Genomic DNA, 23,326 nt, shown 5'->3' on the forward strand with positions numbered 1-23,326 from the left:
ACAATAACAAGTTCTGAAATTGAGGCAGTAATTAATAGTCTACCAACCAAAAAAAGCCCAAGACCAGACGGATTCACAGCCAAATTCTACCAGAGGTACAAAGAGGAGCTGGTACCATTCCTTCTGAAACTATTCCAAGCAATAGAAAAAGAGGGACTCCTCCCTAACTCATTTTATGAAGCCAGCATAATCCTGATACCAAAGCCTGGCAGAGACGCAACAAAAAAAGACAATTTTAGACCAATATCCCTGATGAACATCGATGCAAAAATCCTCAATAAAATACTAGCAAACTGAATCTAGCAGCACCTCAAAAAGCTTATCCACTATGATCAAGTCGGCTTCCTCCCTGGGATGGAAGGCTGGTTCAACATATGCAAATCAATAAACGTAATCCATCACGTAAACAGAACCAATGACCAAAACCACATGATTACCTCAATAGATGCAGAAAAGGCCTTCGATAAAACTCAACAGCCCTTCATACTAAAAACTCTCCATAAACTAGGTATTGATGGAACGTATCTCAAAATAATAAGAGCTATTTATGACAAACCCACAGCCAATATCATACTGAATGGGCAAAAGCCGGAAGCATTCTCTTTGAAAACCGGCACAAGACAAGGATGCCCTCTCTCACCACTCCTATTCAACATAGTATTGGAAGTTCTGGCCAGGGCAATCAGGCAAGAGAAAGAAATAAAGGATATTCAAATAGGAAGAGAGGAAGTCAAATTGTCTCTGTTTGCAGATGACATGATTGTATATTTATTATCTGGAGGCAGAGCAGAGAGGACATGTATAATTGAAATTCATAGAGTCCCAAACCCTCATTTCAAACATGACCTCCAAAGATTCTTTCCCCTGTCAAGAACAACTTGAGAAACAATTTCAGCTCATCCTGGATAAGAGTGTCTTCCTCAGTTCCCTCCTGAACAAAATACAGGCACACCTCAAAGATAATGTGGGTTTCATTTCAGATAATGGAAATAAAGTGAATATTGTAATAAAGCAAATTGTGTCACATAAATTGCTTGGTTTCCCAGTGCATATAAAAAGTTATATCTACACAACACTGTAGTCTATTAAATGTGCAATAGAATTATATCTAAAATATGTACATAATTTAAGTATACTTTATTACTAAAAAAGCTAACAATCATCTGAGCCTTTAGTGAGTTGTAATCTTGTTGCTGGTGGAGGGGCTTGCTTCAGTGTTGATGGCTGCTGACTGATCAGGGTGGTGGCTGCTGAAGGTTGGTGTGGCTGTGGCAATTTTAAAAAAGAAGACAACAACGAAGTTTGCCACATCAATTGACTCCTTTTCTTATGAAAAATTTCTCTGAAGGCTGCGATGCTGTTTGATAGCATTTTACCCATGGTAGAACTTCTTTCAAAATTGGAGTCAATCCTCTCCAAGCCTGTCACTGCTTTATCAACTAAGTTTATGTAATATTCTAAATCCCTTCTTGTCATTTCAACAATGTTCACAGCATCTTCACCAGGAGGAGTTTCCATCTCAAGAAATCACGTTCTTTGCACATCCATAAGAAGCAACTCCCCATCTATTTAAGTTTTATCATGAGTTGGCAGCAATTCACTCACATCTTCAGGTTCCACTTATGATTCTAATTCTCTTGCTATTTCCACCATATCTGCAGTTACTTCCTCCACTGAATCCCTCAAAGTCACTCATGAGGATTGGAATCAACTTCTTCCAAACTCCTGTTAATGTTGATGTATTGACATCCTTCCATGAATCGCGAATGTTTTTCATGGCATTGACAATAGTGAACTCTTTCCAGAAGGTTTTCAATTTACTTTGCCTAGAACCATCAGATAGGCAGGAGGACTGTAAGGCAGGTATAGCTTTACAAAATGTATTTCTTAAATAATAAGACTTGAAAGTTGAAATTACTCCTTGATCCATGGGCTGCAGAATGGACATTGTGTTAGCAGGCATGAAAACAACAATAATCTCCTTGCACATCTCCATCAGAGCCCTTGGGTGACCAGGTGCATTGTCCATGAACAGTAACATTTTGAGAAATCTTTTTTCTTCTGAGCAGTAGGTCTCAAGAGTGGGCTTAAAATATTCAGTAAACCATGCTATAAATAAATAGGCTGTCATTCAGACTTTGTTGCTGTTTGATAGCATTTATAGAGCACAGGCAGAGTAGACTTAGCATAATTCCTAAGGGTCCTAGGATTTCCTGAATGGTAAATGGACATTGACTTCAACTTAAAGTCACCAGCTGCATTAACTCCTAACAATAGAGACAGCCTGTCCTTTGAAGCTTTGAAGCCAGGTGCTGACTTCCTTTCTGTAGCTATGAAAGTCCTAGATGGCATTTTCTTCCAATATAATGCTGTTTGGTCTATATTAAAAACCTGTTGTTTCCGGTCGGGTGTGGTGGCTCTTGCCTGTAATCCTAGCACTTTGGGAGGCCAAGGTGGGTGGATCACTTGAGGTCAGGAGTTCAAGACCAGCCTGGCCAACATGGTGAAACCCCGTCTCTACTAAAAATACAAATATTAGATGGGCATGGTGGCAGGTGACTGTAACCCCAGCTACATGGGAGGCTGAGGCAGGAGAATCACTTGAACCAGGGAGCTGGAAGTTGCCGTGAGCCGAGATCGCGCCACTGCACTCCAGCCTGGGTGAAAGAGCGAGACTCCATCTCAAAACAAAACAAAACAAGACAATCTGTTGTTTAATGTAGCCACCTTTGTCAATGTTCTTAGGTAGAACTTCTGGATAACTTGCTGCAGCTTCTTCATCAGCCCTTGCTGCTTCACCTTGCACTTTTATGTTATGGGGAGGAGGCTTCTTTCCTTAAACTTCATGAACCAACCTCTGCTAGCTTCACACTTTTCTTCTGCAGCTTCAACTTCAATTGAAGAGAGTTGGGGGCCTTGCTCTGGATCTAGGCTTTGGCTTAAAGGAATATTGTGGCTGGTTTGATCTTCTATTCAGATCATTCAGTTCTCTGTATCAGCAATAAGGCTGTTTCACTTTCTTATCATTCATATGTTCACTGGAGTGCACTTTTAATTTCCTTCAAGAATTTTTATTTTGCATTTACAACTTGGGTATTTGGCACAAGAGGCCTAGCTTTCAGCCTATCTCAGCTTTCAATATACCTTCCTCACTAAGCTTAATCATTTCTAGTTTTTGATTTAAAGCAAGAGATGTGCAGCACTTTCTTTCACTTGAACACTGGGGAGACCACTGTAGGGTCATTCATTGGCCTTATTTCATTACTGTTGTGTCCCAGGGAACAGAGATACCCAAGAAGATGGGGAGATCTGAGGAACAGTTGGTTGACTGAGCAGTCAGAATACATACAGCATTTATCGATTAAGTTTGCCATCTTATATGGGTGCTGTTTATGGAACTCCTAAACAATTACAATAGTAACATCAAGGGCCACTGATCACAGATCACCATGACAAACATAATAATAATGAAAGTTTGAAATATTGTGAGAATTGCCAAAATGTGACACAGAGACACAAAGTGAGTACACGCTGTTGGAAAAATGATGCCGATAAACCTGCTCAGTGCAGGGTTGCCACAAACCTTCAATTTGTAAAAAGTGCAATTATCTGTAAAGTGCAATAAAGTGAAGTTCAATAAAAAGAGGTGCGCCTGTATATGCAATTTCAAAAGACTGTGACAGGGCACTGGTGAAAATGTCAGGGCAGAGTCTGAAATGTTATAACAATATATTACTGCAGTGTCCAACTCCTTCTGCTCCATCATTTACTTGCAAAATTGAAGTTGTTTGAACAAAATTATTGTGGAAGACTCAGCGGCAAATGTTGTATAGAAAACCCAACAAGAAGATTTCAAAATAAGGAAGAAAGAACAGAGAAAGGGCCTCCCCAACATGTGTGCATACGTGTGTGTAAGCAGACAAACCAGGAAGCCTTTTAAAGGGAACTTGTCTCTTTGTCGTCTGCTGCACCCCTCCCCACTGTGCACCTGTTAGAATCAATGTCCCAATCTGCCACTGGCCTGAGGGGTGTTTGAATGCCCTTCAGGCATGCTGGGGCAGGAAAAGATGTTGAGAAAGTCTGAAGTATGTGAAGAAGAAATGTTTAAAGTCTAAGAGCTCAAGATTTAAAAATACAAGAGAACCATCTTAGGAATCCCCTAATATAAGAAGGCAAGAGAGAGAGCAGACAAATAGGACAAGATCTGATCAAAGAACGTGTGCATACTGATCATGTGGGGATCGGCTGGACAGGACCAGCATAGAACACCAGGCTGGCCAAGGTGGAAGTACTGCTTTCTCGATATAGGGGCTCCTTGGACACTTCCTTCTCAGAGTGAATCTGGCCTCTGAGTCAAGTGAGTGCACTTAATGGAGGTGAAGGAACAAGGAGCAGAGAGAAAAGTCATGTTCATGCCAGGACAAGCTATGCAGCATGGAAGAGATTTCTGCCACTTGCAGACAGAAAGCTCAAGAGCCCCACCCATGCACACAAAACATCTCATCAGCTTTGTAGGGCCTTACTCTGAGAAAAAGAGATGATATTCAAGGACATCCAAACACTTAAAGAAGTTCTTAAAGAATAAATGCAAAGACAAAGAAGCAACAAATTCACAACTAACAAATGAAACAGAAAAACTATGGGGGGGTGGGTAGGGGGAGGAACCCAATAATTCAGGTAGTAGAAGAAATTTCCCCCAAAGTGCTAACTTTCTCAGAGAGAAAAGAAGCCATTGTAGCTGTGGGAGGTAACAAAGAGGCATGTTCAGAATAAAATAATTCAATAGAAGCTTTTGTAATGTAGGGGTGTGGAGGCAGGAGCTTTGATGAGATGATAATAACATTCATCTGGATGAATAACTGAAGAAGTTTACCAAGGACAAAATTAAAGGAAAAATAATAATAAGGGAATGTCCTACCTGACATAGTATATAACATATTATAAACATATCATACAGCTACAGATATTAAAACAGTACAATGCTGCCATAGGATTAGATAATATAAACTTGTGCTTTCCAAAGTGGGGGTGTACACCTAGATTGCACATCTAGATAGTGGAAGAAAATACTAGAGATTCTGGTTTTTCAATTTAAGCTTTTTAAAAAGTCTACTTTTCAAATGTTTTATAGTTACAACGATACAACTTTTCAGAGGTACTTGTGTATAATTTAGGAATACCTATAATGATAGTTTATGTGTACATTTTTTAATAAGTAGAGCTGCAAAAATGTTTAGAACGCAGTGACAAAGGTCAGTGGAACAGAAAGAATCAATGTATATCTGAGAATTTAGTAGGGGGAAACCATCATACGACAAATCGTTAAAAACTGATTCACTGGGAGAAAATATTTGCAATATAAACAGAAAAAAACTTAAATGAGCAAAGGTAATTTACAAAATGATACTTTGTTAATGATAAAAATTACAAATTATAGATAAATGAGGTAATTTCTCCTACCTGATTGACAAAAAAATTTTAAATATTATTAGCTGGTGTCTTAGACTGCTGGTGTTGCTATAAAGGGATACCTGAGGCTGGGTAATATATGAAGGAAAGAGGATATTTACTTGGCTCATGGTTCTACAGGCTGTACAAGAAACATGGCGCCAGCATCTGCTTCTCATGAGGGCCTCAGGAAGCTTCCACTCATGGCTGAAGGTGAAGAGGAGCTGGCGTGTGCAGATCACTTGGTGAGACGGGAGGCAAGAGAGAGGGGAGGGAAGTGCCAGGCTCTTTTTAACAACCAGCTCTCATGGGAACTGACAGAGCAAGAACTCATTTATTACCTCAGGGAGGAGGACGGCACCAAGATGTTCAGGAGGGATCTGTCCACATGACCCAAACATTTGCTTTTAGGCCCCACCTCCAACACTGGGGATCAAATTTCAACATGAGATTTGGAGAAGACAGATATGGAACTTATATCAACTGGCAAGGATGTGAGAGGACAGACCCTAACGAAAATTTCACAGGTCTACCCAAATCAATTGACTTGATAATTCCATCCTACAGCATTTATCAAAAAGAAATGCTCCTATACAAATATGTAGAGCTATATGGAGGATGCTGTTTATTGCAGCATGGTGTATAATAGCAAAAACATGGAAACAAGAAAAATGACTATCAACAGCTGACGTCTTGGGTAAATTCTGATAAGGCACACAATGAGATACTCTTTATTCAGTTGTCGAAAGGGGTTAGATTTAAATGTACTGCTATGGAGAGATGTCCATGGCATATTGTTAACAGGAAAAAACAAATTTCAGTGTGATATGTATGATGTATGTTTTTTAAAAAACATGTTTTTGTAAAAATATATTAACATATTTATTTAAAATTAAAGTTATATTTGTATAAAATATTTATTATATTATTTAACATGTATTTCCAGTATATATAGTTCCCTCTACATATATATAGGGATGCTCACACACATATATTTAAAGTACAGGTTGAGTATCCCTATCCCTTATATGAAATGTTTGAGACAAGAAGTGTTTCAAATTTTGGCTCTTTTCAGATTTTGGAATTCTTGCATATACATAATGAGATTTGAGGGTGAGACCCAAGCCCAAATACCAGATTCATTTATGTTTCAAATACATCTTATACACATAGTCTGAAGGTAATTTTATACATATTTTAATAATTTTGCACATGAAACAAAGTTTTGACTGTGACCCATCACATGAGGTCAGATATGGAATTTTCTACTTGAGACATCATGTCGATGCTTCAAAAGTTTCAGAATTTGGAGCATTTTGAATTTTGAGTTTTCAGATTAGGGATGTTCAACTTGTATTACCTATGCATACAGTAAATCTTTAAGGATAAACAATCTAAATTTTTAACAGTGGCCCTCTAGGGGGAGGAACAATAGAAGAGAAACATTTTTCACATACTTTCAGTTTTTGAAAGTTTTATGGTCATTGTATTTATTTCTGTAATTTACAAAAACAGGTACAGCTTCTGCCATTGAAAACATAAATTGAGATAAATTAGATGTAAATATTCAAGGGAAAGTAGAAACGGTTCATAGATGAACAAAAGCAAGGAGACCACAAGAATTCAGTGCATTGCTAACAGCCTACCCTTTCCACAGAAGTGGGCTAGAATGAAGGGCTGATGCATCCCGTGTAGGGTGGGGTGCTGACGGTGAGGGCAGCTAGACTTAGAATGCCTCAGTGGAAGGCCAGCAAAATATAGGAAGCCTGTCCTTGCAAATTCACAAAGATGTTACACACTAAGAGACTGGGAAGCATTTCCTGGGATAATCAATCTAGAAGCAATCAGGTGCTCTTACCACACACAAGAGATGACCATGTGAGGAAATGGGTATGTTAATTTGCTTGACCACAAATCATTTCACTATGTACATGTGTATCAAAACATTATGAGGTACACCTTAAATATCTACAATTAAAAATAAAATAAAAGCAGTGTTTAGCATGATGCTGGGATTGGGTGGGGAGTGTGGAGGGGAGAAGCAATCAAGAGTTGGCTACCACTGTCTGTATCAAAATACAAAATGTTGCCTTCTCTTTAATAACCCAAGCCACACTGAACTTGTGAAACAAAACAAAGGAACATAAAACCAAAACTCTGGTGATTACTGACTGTGTGCCTGATATGTGCTAATCACTATGCTGGATTGTTGGGGCTGCTTAATTCATACCCTTCTATCTTGTTACCTCATATTGACTGAGCTTGTATGTTACTAGTTAATTACAGTGTCTTTGGCAGTGATGTTGATAGTCTGGTGCAAAGCAAAGATCTTGTTATAAGAGTGAACTTCTTCAGATTTCATTACAGAAACTTTCAAATAAGTGTCATTGAATACACTTATCAATGTAACAGGAATCATATTGGATGTGAGTCTGGAGCCCTACTTGGTGTTTCTATAATAGCCTAGAACTAAATACATTGTGCAATTACCAGTTTGCATGACTGTCTTCCTCCTGAGTCTGGATTTTCTGGGCAAGGAAAAGTGCCTTTGAATTCTCAGTGCCTAGCACTGTGTCTGGCATACAATAGGTGCCCAGTTGAAGAAATACATTAAAGTTGTAACTCAAAAGAAATCTCAAATGCTTTGGTGAGGCTATCTCATGTCAACAAACTTTTTTTTTTTTTTTTTTGAGATAGAGATGGAGTCTCACTCTGTTGCCCAGGCTGAAGTTCAATTATAGCTCATTCACTGTATCCTCCACCTCCTGGGCTCAAGCAATCCTCCAGTCTCAGCCTCCCGAGAAGCTGGTACTACAGGTGTGCACCACTATGCCTTGCCCACAATCATTTTTTAAAAGTCTTATGCAAGGCTCATTACCAACAAGGACCAAGTCAGATTCTGAGGGGTGGAGGTCTTGGGTTTTCTTTCTGATACTAGTGCCTAACAACTTGCCTGGCACATAGCAGGCCTAAGATAAAGATTTGCAGGCATGAATGGAAAGTTACAGTTTCTCTCCATAAATAAAGGCACTCATGCTCATTCAGAGAAGACTGTATTCCTGGTCCTAAACCTTATCTACTTGCCACCAGCCAGTCATTTAAAATGGGTGACCTGGGTCACAAGAGGAAGAGATTCAGCACCAGTGTGTTACAGCCATTAGATTCAAAGACTAAAATGACAGGGCTCTTTGTGGTGGGTCACTGCACTGACTTTGCAAACAGTAGATTACTTGCCCAACTGATGCACCAATCCAATAGCAGTCCTAAACGTGATTATCTGCAATGTGGAGAATGAGGAGCCTGTGATGCAGCGGAAAAAGAGTAGTTACACAGGAAGAAGCACCCTAAGGCAAAATTGTGGCACTTTCCCCATTTGCCTCCAACCTTCTTTCCGCAGTCTTGCTCCTTCTTGGAGTACATCCCGCCCTTCACCCTCAGTTCTAGATACTGACTCTTCTTACATGGCCTCCACTTGGAAGAAAAGTGGGTTCTATAAGAGCAAATATGACAAGATTCTAGCGTTGTCCTGTCTGCATGTGGCTACTTGCATTTATATTTAAAGCAATTAAAATTAAATAGAATTCTTATGCCTGTAATCCCAGCACTTTGGGAGGCCGAGGCAGGTGGATCATGAGGTCAGGAGATCGAGACCATCCTGGCTAACATGGTGAAACCCCATCTCTACTAAAAATGCAAAAAATTAGCCAGGCAAGGTGGCACGCACCTATAATCCCAGCTACTTGGGAGACTGAGGCAGGCAAATCGCTTAAACACGGGAGGCAGGGGTTGCAGTGAGCCAAGATCGCACCACTGCACTCCAGCCTGGGCTACAGAGCGAGACTCCATCTCAAAAAAAAAAAAAAATTAATTAAATAGAATTTTAAAATCTGATTCCCAAGTCTCATTAGCTATATTTTAAGTGTTCAGTACCCACATGTGGCTAGTGACTAGTGTATTAAAGCAGCTCTAGATCATTCCCATCATTGTAGAATCCAGCACTTTAGTGAGCATCCCTGCAATGTTCTACCCAATTGAGTAGTACACTTGTTGAATATGTGCAAATGAATAAATGAATTTAATTTAACATGGTAGAATCGACACTAGTGAGAGAGAGCCAAGACATTTTCAGAATCTCAACCTTGGTGATTGGCTTTATAAACCCATACTTTAAAACACTGAATTAGAAAAGATTACTCATCTCTTTTCATAAGATTTTGGGGGAGGATTAAATAAACCTTTTATTGATTTACAAAGAGTTGGTTATATTCTAAAGAAAGTTAATTCCATGAGTTTGTGCCAATATATTTTATTTGAAAGAACTGTGCTTAGAACCTGGATTAACATTTTATGTCCAGCATTCTAACAAAACAGTTACATGCAAACACATGTCTTTAAGTTTTCAAAAGCAATTGAAACAAAAACAAAAATTGCCAAGTAGGACCTAATTAAACTAAAGAGCTTCTACACAGCAAAAGAAACTATCAAGAAAGTAAACACACAGCCTACAAAATGGGAGAAAATATTTGCAAACTATGCCTCTGACAAAGGTCTAATATCCAGAATCTACAAGGAACTTAATTCAACAAGCAAAAACCAAATAACCCCATTAAAAAGTAGGCAAAATGCATGAACAGACACTTCTCAAAAGAAGACATACAAGTGGCCAAAAAGCATACGAAAAAGAGCTCTGCATTACTAATCGTCAGATAAATGCCAATCAAAACCACGATGAGACACCATCTCACACCAGTCAGAATGGCTATTATTAAAAAGTCAAAAAATAAGAGATGTTGGAGAAAAAGGAGCACTTATGCACTGTTGGTGGGAATGTAAATTAGGTCAGCCACTGTGAAAAGAAATTTGGAGTTTTCTCAAAGAAGTAAAAATGGAACTATCATGCAACCCAGCAATCTCATTATTAGGTATATACCCAAAGGAATATAAATTGTTCTACCAAAAAGGCACATGCACTCATATGTTCATCGCAGCACTACTCACAATAGCAAACATGTGGAATCAACGTAGGTTCCCATCAAAGGCGGATTAGATAAAGAAAATGTGGTATGTATATACCATGGAATACTATGCAGCCATAAAAAGAGAACTAAATCATGTTCTTTGCAGCAACATGGATGCAGCTGGAGACTATTATCCTAAGTGAATCAATGTAGAAACAGAAAACCAAATACCACATGTTCCCACTTATAAGTGAGAGCTAAGCATGGGGTACATATGGATATAAAGATGAAAATAATAGACACTGAGGACTACTAAAGGGGGAGGTAAGGAGTACAGCAAGAGTTGAAAACCTACCTATTGGTACTATGTTCACTACCTGGGTGACAGAATCATTCATACCCCAAACCTCAGCATCATGCAACATATCCATGTAACAAATCTGCACATGTACCCCTGAATCTAAAATAAAAGTTGACATTTTTAAAAAATGCATGCCTTAGCAACAAGTTTCTTGGACCTTCTTCTAAAGGTTTTTATATAAGGAAAGTACTCACCCTTTTTCCTCCAGAAAGGCTCTTTATAATAAACTATACACTTGATGACTGAACCCAAAGGCACACGAGTGATCATCTGGTTTCTCATCATTGGCAGAGGGGGATTGAAGTGAATCTTCATGCCCAGAGTAGGGGGAATAGCACTAATCACATATTTAGCCTGAAAGAAAAGCAACATGGTTAAACATTGTTGCCGTGTTGCTTTTGTTTTTTTCCCAATGATTCTCTCTCATTCTACCGTTATATTCTTTTCAGTCTCTTAAAGAAGTGACAAGGATTTTGTCGAAACCTAAAGTAGCCTTTATTGTTCCTTAGTTCAAAACCTCCAATGACTTCCCATTGCACTTAAAGTCAAAGCCAGATTTCTCACCATCATCGCCGAGGCCACACATGAAATGGGCCCGTTACATCACCGATCTCACCTCCTGTTACATTTGCCCTGACACTCTTACTTCTGCTATTTTTGTTTTCTTTTTGAGACCCAGTCTCATTCTGTCGCCAGGCTGGAGTGCAGTGGTGCGATCTTGGCTCACTGCAACCCCGCGTGCCAGGTTCAAGCGATTCTCCTGCCTCAGCCTCCAGAGTAGCTGGGACTACAGGTGCGCACCACCACACCCAGCTAATTTTTGTATTTTTAGTAAAGACAGGGTTTCACCATGTTGGCCAGGGTTGTCTCGATCTTTTGACCTTGTGATCTGCCCACCTCGGCCTCCCAAAGTGCTGGCATTACAGGCATTAGCCACCACGCCCGGCCCTGCCATTTTGATCACCTTGCTGTTCCTTGGTCACACCAGGCTTGCTCCCACCTCAGTGCCTTGGCACTGGCTGTTCCATCTTCTTCTCTCAGGGAACCACATGGCTCAATCCCTCGTCTCCTCCAATTCTCTATCAGATATCACCTTCTCAGTGAGGCCTTCCCTGATGACCTTATTTAAACTTGCATAACCAATTCTCCCATCTCACTTTCTGGTACGCCCTCTCCCCACCTTCCTGCTTGATTTTTTCCACACTAATTATCACTATCTGACATACTTTATATTATAACTATATGTTTCATTACTGTCTTTCTCCTTCACTAGAAGGAGAATTGTATGTGGGCAGAGAATTGTATCTGTTTTGTTCACGACTGTGTTCTTAACTCCTAGAATAATGTCAGGCACAGAGGAGGTGCTTGATATTTATCAAATAAATATTTTCTGTGTTTTTCTAATTACATAAAAGCAAAATACAGAGGGTTGATAATACCTTTATATGTTTTTATAAATCCTCCCCCACCCCAAATATTCTGGTTCTCTTTTCCTTTTTTTCAGTTAGAGATAGCTTTTTCACTATTGGCAAAAAGACTGTCTATAAAGTGTGTGATATTGTTGACTTTGGCTTTGATTATCTATGAGACTGTGGCCTCTTGCCACTTGTTTAAGTGTCTTGGTAACTCTGAGTGGAAAAATTTCAAAGCAAAGTTGAGTTCAAAGCAAATGTTGAGTGAGAGAATGGAAAAAAAGTGCTTTTTTCCATTCTCTCACTCAACAACGATCACCACAGAAGACTTCTGTGACCAAATGTGGAGTGGGTTTTCCCCACATATTAAGCAAGCAAGCAATTCTATAGCAGACATCAGCCATGTGTCCTCTGAATTCAACTCAATTCTGACAGTATCTACCTGGAGATAACTTCTGATCCTACAGGTTGAGGGCTCAGTCTCCAAGACTGTCCCCCACCTTCAGATGTCAGTCACAAGTCCAGCTTCCAGAATTTCTGGCCAATCTGCTTCCAGTTGATGTTCCTACAACCCCTTCTAGTTTGATTGATTTGCTACAGTGGCTCACAGAACTCTGGGAAACATGTTTACTGTTTTATTATAAAGGATATTACAAAGGGTACAGAGGAAGAGGTGCATTGGGCAAGGGATGTGAGAAAGGGCATGGAGCTTTCATGCCCTCCCCAGGCATGCCATTCTCAAGGAACTTCCAGTTGTGCAGATATCCAGAAGCTCCCAGAACTCGGTCGTTTTGGGTTTTTATGGAGGCTTCCTTATGTAGGCACAATTGATTAAATCATTGGCCTCTGGTGATCAATTCAACCTTCAGCCCCCTGCCTCATCCCCTCCCTGGAGGCTGGGGGTGGGGCTGAAAGTCCCAACCCTCTAGTCTTTCCATGGTCTTTCCTGTGACCAGCCCCATCCTGAAGCTACCTAGCGGCTGCCAGCCATCAATCATTGGCATCAAAGGACATCACTCTGGAGATTCTAAGAATTTTTAAAGTTGTATGCCAGGAAACTGGGATGAAGATCAAATATATATTTCACAATATCACAGTTACCTCATACATCTCATGGTTTAGGGTCTCCACAAGGACATTTTCTCTTGTCTGGTCAATGTAGATCACAGGCCTCTCCAGCTTCACTCGGTCTCCAAGGAGGTCCATTATCCGCTCGCTCACTTGACCAGATCCGCCCACAAATTTCCTCTCCTGGAAAGAGAAAAGGAGGTGAAAGAGAAACGCAGGAATGGGTATAAATTGCTAAATTCTTAGTTGTCCTCACATATGTCTACTCTGAGATGTCTAATATTTCATTTTGCTGCAGTGAATAGTGGCTTTCACCATGGTTTTCTAACTAGGAATTGCTGTCTTTGGACAAAGTTACAGGATTTCTAAGTTACTTTAAAAGCTATGCTCTTGCAGATTCCCAGATTCCAACCTTAGCTGGACATCTTCAGAATGACCCCTGTGTCCCACCTTTCTGGTCACCATCCCTGCTCTCTGTCCTATCTGCAGTCTTTTGCTTGGAGCTGGAACTGGTGAAGCTGTACCTAAAGCTCTTCCCTAGCTTGCCTGAGCAGAGCTAAGCCTGCTTCCCCTTGCTTTGTGGCTCAAGCACAGAACTTCCCTGCCTCCCACCATGTCCCCTTCCCCCAGGCCAGCCTACTCCCTGTTGCGGGCTGCCCATCTTATCCTGGGTCAGATGCCTGCTGCTTCTGTAGCCACTGAACTCATTTCACCTCACTGTACCCACCTGCCCTGAGCCTTGCTAAAACTTCCAAATGTTCTACCTGGCTATGCACACAGTTGACCTGACTGCCTCCTCCTCAATTTTCAGTTAAGGTCAGAGAAGGAGAAGGATAGGGAGAAAGAGAAAAGGAGGAGGAGAAAGAGGAGGGGGAGGAGGAGAAGAGAAAGAAAGAAGAGGAGGAGGGGGAGAGAGAAGAATGGAACATGACAACCAAGCAGATTATTTAAGAACTCCAATATGTTCCTACTGTGTCTAGCACAGTGCCTTATACAGTGCCGGGGCTCAAGAAATGGGCATTGAATGAATGAATAGATAAATGAATTCCATGCATAGTGTGTGTTTTAGATTGAAAATGCATTACTGAATTTCCTTTATAAGCTTTCCAAGAAGTGCTCAAGCTAAGCTTACTTCAGATGGTCTCCTACAAACTTACCAAATAATAATTGAGCGTATGGAAAATGGCCACAGTGCATAAAGAGAGACAAGCCTAGCTTTAAAATTACATTGGACACTGGGTTCTCACAGTGGGTACCTGACAACAGACTGCCTTACAAGAAACACTTTGAGCTGCCATGGTAATGCTCTAAAAGTCACAAGCCTGCTTCCCACTTCAGCAGTTCATGATTGAAGGATGATGATCTTTCATTTCAGTAGCAGTGTTTTTCCATTGGGACTGTGGAAGAATGGATGGGTACCTGTCCTCCATTCGTTGTCGAGATGATTCTTGTTGTGCCTCCACACTGCTTCACATACCACAGGAACCAGAGAGCAGAGACCTCATGGGTCTCTGCAGTGACACACAGGTTCACAAAGAGAGTGGCAAGCTGCTTTGCAGATCTGCACAGGAAGAAACAAGAGCAAAATTGGCAAACGCAGGAGAGCAGCTTCTTAATTCTCTAAAAATTATTTAAGTAACACATTTTCTTGGTTAAGTTTAGAACAATGTGGTAAGGTCAAAAAATTGTCACTAGAATCTAATATTACAAAACGTGACATCAGAGGTTTTTGAAATATCAGATTATTTTCCCTGTAAACAAAACACCTTACTCAGAATCAGCTTCTATTCCAGATTCCATACTTTCATGATTTCTCCTTACATTCCTGCTGCTCTTCCAGTGATCCCCATCTCAGTAAAAAGCACCACCATTTACTCACTGGTAAAAACCAACACTCTAGAAATCAAACATTGTTTCTCTCTTTCCATCAATCTTCCCCCATCCAATTCATTGGGAAGTCCCATTATCTCTCACCACATCACTCCACCTTCACCACAAATTTAGCATCCATCTCTTTCCAGGAGTACTGCAATTACTTCCTTCAGACTGGCCTCTCTGCCTCCATTCATCCTCACCTGGTATCTGTTCACCACACTCAAAGCCAGAGGCTTTTCCCTCCCTCCCTACCATGATGCTCTCTCTGAAGTGTAAATCAAATCATGTCATTTTCTTGCTTAAAAAATCTCCAGTGGTATCCTATTAAAACCAGAATAAGATTCAGATCTTACACCATGGCTTCCAGAGCCCTGTGTGATCCAGCCCATGCCTACCTTTTCTGTCTCATCTTGTACCCTCTTCTTTTTACTCTAATGTTTCCTTAGAAAGACATATTCACATTTGTCTATGAAAACGACCACTGGTTTCCATATTCCCAGCATCCTGACATTCTCTATCATTTTGCTACTGTATAGTATCTTTATAACTCTTTTCACTGTCTGAAATTGTCTTGATTATTGGTTAATTCTTTTTAATTGCTGTCTCCCCCCACTAGAATATCAACCTATGAGAACAAGGATCTTCTGTTTCTCACTCACCATAGTGTCCCCTTTAACAAAATAGTGCCTGGAACATTGTAAGCACTCAATAATTACTTGTTGCATGATTGAACAAATGAATGATTGATGAGAAATATCAGTTAAACAAAATTTTTTAAACATCCATAACGTGCAAAGGATATGCTAGGTGCTGTACCAAACACAAAATTAGTCACAATTATCTATTCAGTTATTTTACTGCCTAACAGAAGACAAGCTCAAATAATGGATGAGGGGACAAACAATTAATAGAGCATAAATGGGTAAGCTTTTGCTTGACATTGGCAGGTAAATGGTGAGAGGTTATCACCTATCAGGAAGCACACCAGAAAGCAAACCATCTCATGCAATTTTGAGGACTCCATTATATCTAGCACACCATAAAATTCATCAGTAGTAATGTGCACTCTGGGATTTCTTTAATAAGGTCCAATTCCCCTTTTGACTTTGACATGAAGTTTGCATATTGTTAATCTTGTTATATCTGAGGCAGAATTTTCCACCTGGTAATGCTGACAATGGGTGGAATAAATGATATTGTCTTGCATTTATTGAACTCTTTCCACACTCCATTGTCTTTAAAATCATTATCTTGTTAAATTGTTGCAACAACCGTATCAAATATCTATTATTTTTCCACAGTTCACATGCTAGAAAACGGAGTCTCGGACAGATAGGAATATATAACGACACAACTTCAAGTCAGATCGTACTTGACGCAAAACTCGTGCTTTTGATACCTCAAAATGTTTTCTAATTAGTCAGCTGACAGCCTTGGAAGTGCAACTACTCACCAAGGGGCATCTCTCTACTTTACTGTATCTTGACCCTAGAAGTTTGTAGAATCATGCCTAACACACATACCAGTTATTGACATTATTTGCAGCCATAACAACCTGACAGCCCGTCTATGACAGTCCCCATCATTACAGCCTGTGAAATGGTGTCATATATACATTAAAGCGACTTACAGTTAGTTTTGTAAGATTTCTCAGGATAATTGAAGGGATGGAAATTGCTAGCTCATGCCTTCCTTGCAGAGGCAATTTGTAATATCTAACTAAAACAAATATCCAGACATCAATTTAAAATAAAAGTAGCATTTTATTTGTTGCTTCCTAAAATCCTATTTCTTTTCTTCCTTATTTTTTAGGTGGATTGAGGGGCATACAGTAAAGGAGTAATAAATAACTGAAACCTAACATTGGCCCAGCTGGAGAGCCAATATTTAACAAAAATACTGCTGGAATTCTAGTTGTTATTGTTGGTAATTTGGTGGGAAAGAAATAATTCTGGTTTGAAATAAAGGGAGATCTAAAAGTAATTCTGAAGGGCCAGTCCATTCCTAATCCTTTATTTGAATTTACTCTAGGAGCTTCAGTAAGAAAAGAAATAAGAACAATATTTGAAGGATGGAAGGTCAAGGAAGTTAGTGCAATATTTCCGTATTTTTTTGCCCTGTTGACTTTTTAAAAGATAAATGTTATAATATTTTTCTACATGAAAAATACATACACATTATATAAAATTTGGAAAATTTATAAGATAAAAGGATGAGAGAACGAGTATCTTCTATATTTCTGACCCTCTAGAAGATAATTACTAGTCTCATTTTGATGAATTTTTTTCTAAGTATAGGTCTTTTAAAAAATGTTTTTACATAGCTGTGATCACATTGAAAATACAATTCATGTTTGTGAAGTGCACTTTGTAAATGATAATAACTGAAAGAATAATCAACATTAGTCTTGGAATGTATGATTGTGCTTTAGTTTGAATAACAATAGGTTGGATATTCTGGGGATTACTTCATTTGAATCCAGGAAATAATACTGTGTGTATCTTGCTTGGGAAGAGTTAGAAAATTGTCTTGTGTTCTTATACTCCTAGTATCTCTGAATGCTTTATTTTGTCAAATGACGACTTAGAATATTCACTAAGTGGAGGACTAAGCCAACGGCTATGATAGAAAATGTCGGGTCCCTGTGATCCCAAAAACATATGATTGATTTTATCACCAAGAAACTTAAAAGTTCTCTGAGGAGAAAAGACCTAACTGAATTTATTAAAAGCTTTTCATAACAGGAGTTATAAAACAAATGCAGATAATTATATACTTATATTTTAAAAATCTAAAGTATATAATTTAAAACTAAATACTACAATTTTATTACTATTAAAATAAATTATATTGCAAACTGCATTCTCATAGAAGTGTTAGATAGCATTAGGTAAATGTTTAAAAGAATATAATTAATAACAGGCATTGATTTCATGACATAAAAGGATTTTACTATTCCAGAATTGGTTGCTTTCAAAGGTTGAAAACATAGGAGAGGCATAAAGATGTTTATTATAGAGTATTGTATAATGATAATAACAAAAAACAGAAAGTAACCAATGTGTTCAACAGGATGATAATGGACAAATACATTACGTATTCATTTCCCATGGAATATTCTGGTACCATGAAATATGATGTTTAAAGAATAATTTTTAATGATGTAAAGTTTTTAAACATTTTAAAAATAAATGTTTGCATGGTAATATTAAACGTTAAAAATACTTCAATGGATGTCCATTGCTTTTGCAGTGCATATATAAATAGTCGTTTTTAGAAATTAGATCATATACCATACCACAACAGCCTGCTTTTCTATGTGTTTAATATTAACTATTTTTTCCAGTCATTAAATATTCCTCTACAACACGATTTTTTAAAACCCTCAAGTACTCAATTTTTCAGATGTTCCATATTTGATTCTGCCGATCTTCTACTATTGGGCTTTCAGATCCTCCCTTTTAAAAATAATGCTTTGAATCTGCCTCTTTCACTGTTTCTCCGTCTCCCTCTCTCCTTCTCTCCCTGTATGCCTCTCTCTTCTTTTGCCTCACTTTCTTAAAGCTAAATTATTAGAAGCTGAATTTTTATATGAAAAATATATGAATTTTATGTCTTTTGATTATTTCCATTTTTAAGATTCAGATATTCTAAAAGCTTGTTTTTACTTTTAGTTGGCAGTGAATGAATGCCTAAAAATGAAGACATTAACCCCCGAGCCAAACATATTCTCAACTAATGCTCTTTAGCAAGACAGGGCAGTCTCCTTGAATTTGGCTTCCATTTCTCTTATTTTGTTTACCACAAATTTACCACGTGCTTGAATTGGAACCCTCATAATCCTTTCCATTTTCCCTGCTGTCCAAGAGCAGCGTGGCCTCTCCATGTGGTCTGTCTACACAAGCCTTCACAATTTCTCTACAGTTCCCAGTTCTGCCAACAATAATTTAATGCTTAACTCATAGGTACTTGTTTTTTCACTAAAGGGGAACAGCCAGTCCAGTCACACATGTTTCCCCTGTAGTTGTGAACTATCTACACAAAGGCTTTAGAGGTTCCTCTTTAAGTCCTTGAAGAGTTGCACTACTTCACACAAGGTGTGGCAAATGCACATGCTAACCATCTCCACATTTGACCACCAGTGAAGAATACAAAAATTGTCCTATATCAACAACTTGATAAATGAGAGCTTTAAGCTGATGGTCTTTAAGCTGTTTTAGATAAAGAAAGTGGTACCTTCTGGTCTGTTCTGAGGACTTCACAGGGTAATACCACCTTTGTGATACAAAACTACTCCAAAGAAGTAAGTTGTATGTACAGATATCTTCAGGGTAGGAGCCAATTCCAATGGTTTTCAGCATTCCACTTGGCTGGTGGTGTGGTTTTAGACACAAAGCAGCTACTTGTTGAATGGTATTGCTAAATAAACCTGAAAGTTGGTCACAGTAAATGCCTGTGCCTAATGGCAAGACTTACTCAGTCCAGCAGAGCTTGTCCAGTAGCTCCTTCATTGTCATATTGTCCCACTCTTCTGCAAGGGGAGCCTTCCATGGGGCATCACTCGGAATCTACATTCAGATGAGGATTCGAAGGAGAAAGACAAATGTAATTTTCTATTTTATTTTATTCATTTTTGTAATTTTCCACTTTAAATAACTATTCAAATAGTATTAAAAACTCTACCTTAAAGAGGAAAAATGTTAAGTTTTCCAAATTCATCCAATATTGCTTTTACTGCGTAATCAATGCTGTCTATGTAGCTTTCCTATTATAAATCTGTACCACTCAAGCCACATTTAATTTGTGATAAAACTTCCTGCACAATAAATAGAGGCATGTTGTAACTGGGCTATTTCTAGATATGGATTCCTAAGTTACTAACTTCTAGAGAACATTCATAAGTTTAACTCTTTAACAAGGATCACAGAGCTGCAGCAAATCATGTCTATGGAGTTTTCACTTAAGCTTTATGTGTGTTCAGGAACAGAAAACCAAACACCACATGTTCTCACTCATAAGTGGGAGTTGAACAATGAAAACATATGGACACAGGGAGGGGAACATCACACACTAGGGCCTGTCGGGGGTTGGGGGGCAAGGGGAGGGAGAGCATTAGGACAAATACCTAATGCATGTGGGGCTTAAAACCTAGACGATGGGTTGATAGATGCAGAAAACCACCATGGCACATGTATACCTATGTAATGAACCTGCACGTTCTGCACATGTATCCCGGAGCTTAAAGTAAAAGAAAAAAAATGCTTTATGTATGATTACTAATGACTTGTTTGGGCATGGTGGTGAATCAAAGACCCAGAAGTCTAATTTTGCTATGTACTGAAGATTTCCAAAATTTGAAACATCATTCCAAGAAGGCTGAGTGACACCCAATCTCCTGCCCACTCATCAGTAGTATACAAATATCAATCTGTTTGACATCTTATTATTGCAGAGGTTAGAAACAAGTTCATTCATTAATTTCACAAATCTTTAGTCACCATGTGTTCACAATGTGCTAGGTGTTGGAGATATATTGTACTTTCTTTCTTTGAAGGACGAAACTTATTACAAAAAAGAATACAAATATAGTCAAAGAAGCTTTACCTCTCGCCCCATGTCATCCATTGTCCTCCAAAAGTTGTTATGATCTAAGTAGGTAATTGGATTCCATACAGGTGGGAACGGCCCCCTGAAGGGGTATGATTTGCCCTGTGAGATACAAGATATTTTTAAAAGGAAATATTTACTACAATGTAAAAGTAGGTAATCTGCCAAATTGGTAAATGTCTGCAAGCAAAATTATGTGAGTTATCAATATGTGATACACACTCAACTTTTTAGCTCCTTGTGTCCTCAGAACCCCACTTAACTTTTTAGCATAGAGATTGCCAGCAAAATTCTCTGTTAATTAAGTTCACTGCCACACCAAGCACGGTGAAGAGGTTTCTCTCTGAAACTGGAGCCCTTACCATACAAAATGTAAATACCAGTACATAAGTGGAGTTAACCTAAGGAAATCTTATTTGTCAATGGTACTTGCAAATATCTCACAGTCAGGAGCCTCTGTGTGCCTGGAGAGTCAGAAAATTATAACTATAAGCATTATACAACTTAGAAGGGGATCAAAAATCAATCACAAGAATGCAACCATCTGTTAGAAGAACCAAAAACAGGGCCCAGAAAGCTTTCCCAAGGACTCAGATGTGCTAGGTAAACACAGGAGTTCCCAGAGATCAGCAAAGTCAAAGCAGAAAGATTAGACAACTTCAAACTTCTCTTCTAGACATGTTATAGCACCTGGTTCTTCCCACAGGGATACCTCGACACAGAAATAAAGGGAACACATTGTTCCAAGGATTTAAAATAAATAATATCTGGGAGGATTAACCTGTTGATGTCACTTAAGAGACACGCAAAAAAACCCACTTTGGGTCAATGTGAAAACCCGAGTCAGAAGCCAGGTCGTGCATTCTGATAGCGTCTTTCAACGGAATCAGAATAACTTAAGGTTCTCAGTCAACAGAAACTTCCCCAAAACTCTGAGTCATTCAACAAAGATGCACCTTCTGTTGATGTTGTAGGCAGAGAAACTAGAATTGTGGAATAAGAGATTTCGTATTTGTTCTTGTATTAATTCTGTGGCCATGTTGGTCTTCTCTCTCCAACAAGGCCATAAGATTCTCAGGGAAAGGTTGAGATACAGCTTTATGTTTCTTCTCAGCCAGGATTCCTTAGAGAAACTGAACCAACAGGAGAGAGAGAGAGAGAGAGAGAGAGAGAGATACATACATAGATATATAGATACATAGATACATAGATATAGATAGATGATATTGATATACATATAGATGGAGAGAGAGACAGAGACAGAGAGAGAAACAGAGAAAGAGAGAAGGATTCAGATTTATTTTAAGGAATTAGCTCATGTTGATTGAGAGGGACGGCAGGTCCAAAATCTGTAGGGTAGGTCACGGACCCATGGAAGAGTCGCAGTTTGACTTCAAAGGCAGTCTGCTGGCAGAATTCCCTCTTTTCCTGAGAGTCATCAATCTTTTTCTCTTAAGGACTTCAACTGATTGGATAAAGTCCATTCACATTATGGAAGTTAATCTGCTTTGCTCAAAGTCTACTGATTTAAATGTTAACCTTATCTTAAAAATAGCTTGACAGAAACATTAGAATAATGTTTGTCCAAATATCTAGACAAGTTGACATATAAAATTAACTGTCACCCTTCTTAACACTATTGAGATGTACTTTACCTACAATGTACTCATTTTATTTTAGTTTAGTTTCCGTATTTTATTTTGTTTTTTATAGTTAAAAGTAATTTTAAAAATTTTAACCTGCCATTAAAACTGTATATATTTACAATACACAACATAATATTTTGAAATATGTATATCCTGTGGAATGGCTAAATTGAGCTAACTAACATATGCATTACCTTACATACCTATCATTTTGGGAGGTGAAAACACATAAAATCTATTCTCTTAGCAATTTTCGAGACTACAATACATTGTTTTTAACTATAGTTACCATGTTGTACAATAGATCCCTTGAACTTATGTCTCCTAACTAACTAAAATTTTGTATCCTTTGACCAATATCTCCTCACAAATGTACCCACATTAAATAATTTAACATGCAATTTGGGGAGTTATGACACATGTGTACACCTATGTACACCACTCCAATCAAGATATAAAACATTCCCATCATTCCAGAAAGTTCCCTCTTTCCCCTTCCTAGACAATCCCTGTCCCCTTTCTGGCCCTGGGCAACCACTGTTCAGTTTTCTGTCACTTATAGATTGTTTTTGCCTGTTTTCACATTTTTTAATGGACTCATACAAGATGTACACCTTTGTATCTGGCGTCTTTTGCTCAGCATGACATTTCTGAGGTTTGTCCAAGTTTCTGTTTCTTCCTTTTTATTGCTAAGTAGTAGTCCATTGTATGGATGCACCACGGTTTGTTTCACCTGTTGATAACTATTTCTAGTTTTGATCTGCTGTGAACAAAACTGCTATAAACATTCTTGTACAGGTCTTTTTGTGTACATATGTTTTTTTCTTCTCTTGGGTCAATGCCTAGTAGTGCAATGGCTGAGTCACATGGCGGGTGTATGTTTAACTTTTTAAGTTTAATAGTGTTCCAAAGTTGTTGCACTGCTTTACGTTACCAACAGCAATGCATGAA

The 23,326-nt window shown here is 38.7% G+C and overlaps 1 protein-coding gene across 1 annotated transcript in view; it reads right to left on the minus strand.

The window, feature by feature from the left end:
• The window catches only part of MAOB (monoamine oxidase B), a 113,732-nt gene that overhangs the window by 15,875 nt on the left and 74,531 nt on the right, over positions 1-23,326 (minus strand). Inside the window, exons 4-8 of the mRNA XM_004064033.5 lie at positions 20,727-20,831; positions 19,599-19,690; positions 14,667-14,808; positions 13,281-13,430; positions 10,962-11,121 (exon numbers count right to left, since the gene is read on the minus strand). Of these exons, the coding sequence (XP_004064081.3) occupies positions 10,962-11,121; positions 13,281-13,430; positions 14,667-14,808; positions 19,599-19,690; positions 20,727-20,831 (649 nt within the window). The remainder of the gene's footprint in view (positions 1-10,961; positions 11,122-13,280; positions 13,431-14,666; positions 14,809-19,598; positions 19,691-20,726; positions 20,832-23,326) is intronic.

Source organism: Gorilla gorilla, chromosome X, assembly GCF_029281585.2.
Source record: "Gorilla gorilla gorilla isolate KB3781 chromosome X, NHGRI_mGorGor1-v2.1_pri, whole genome shotgun sequence".
Lineage (NCBI taxonomy): Eukaryota > Metazoa > Chordata > Mammalia > Primates > Hominidae > Gorilla > Gorilla gorilla.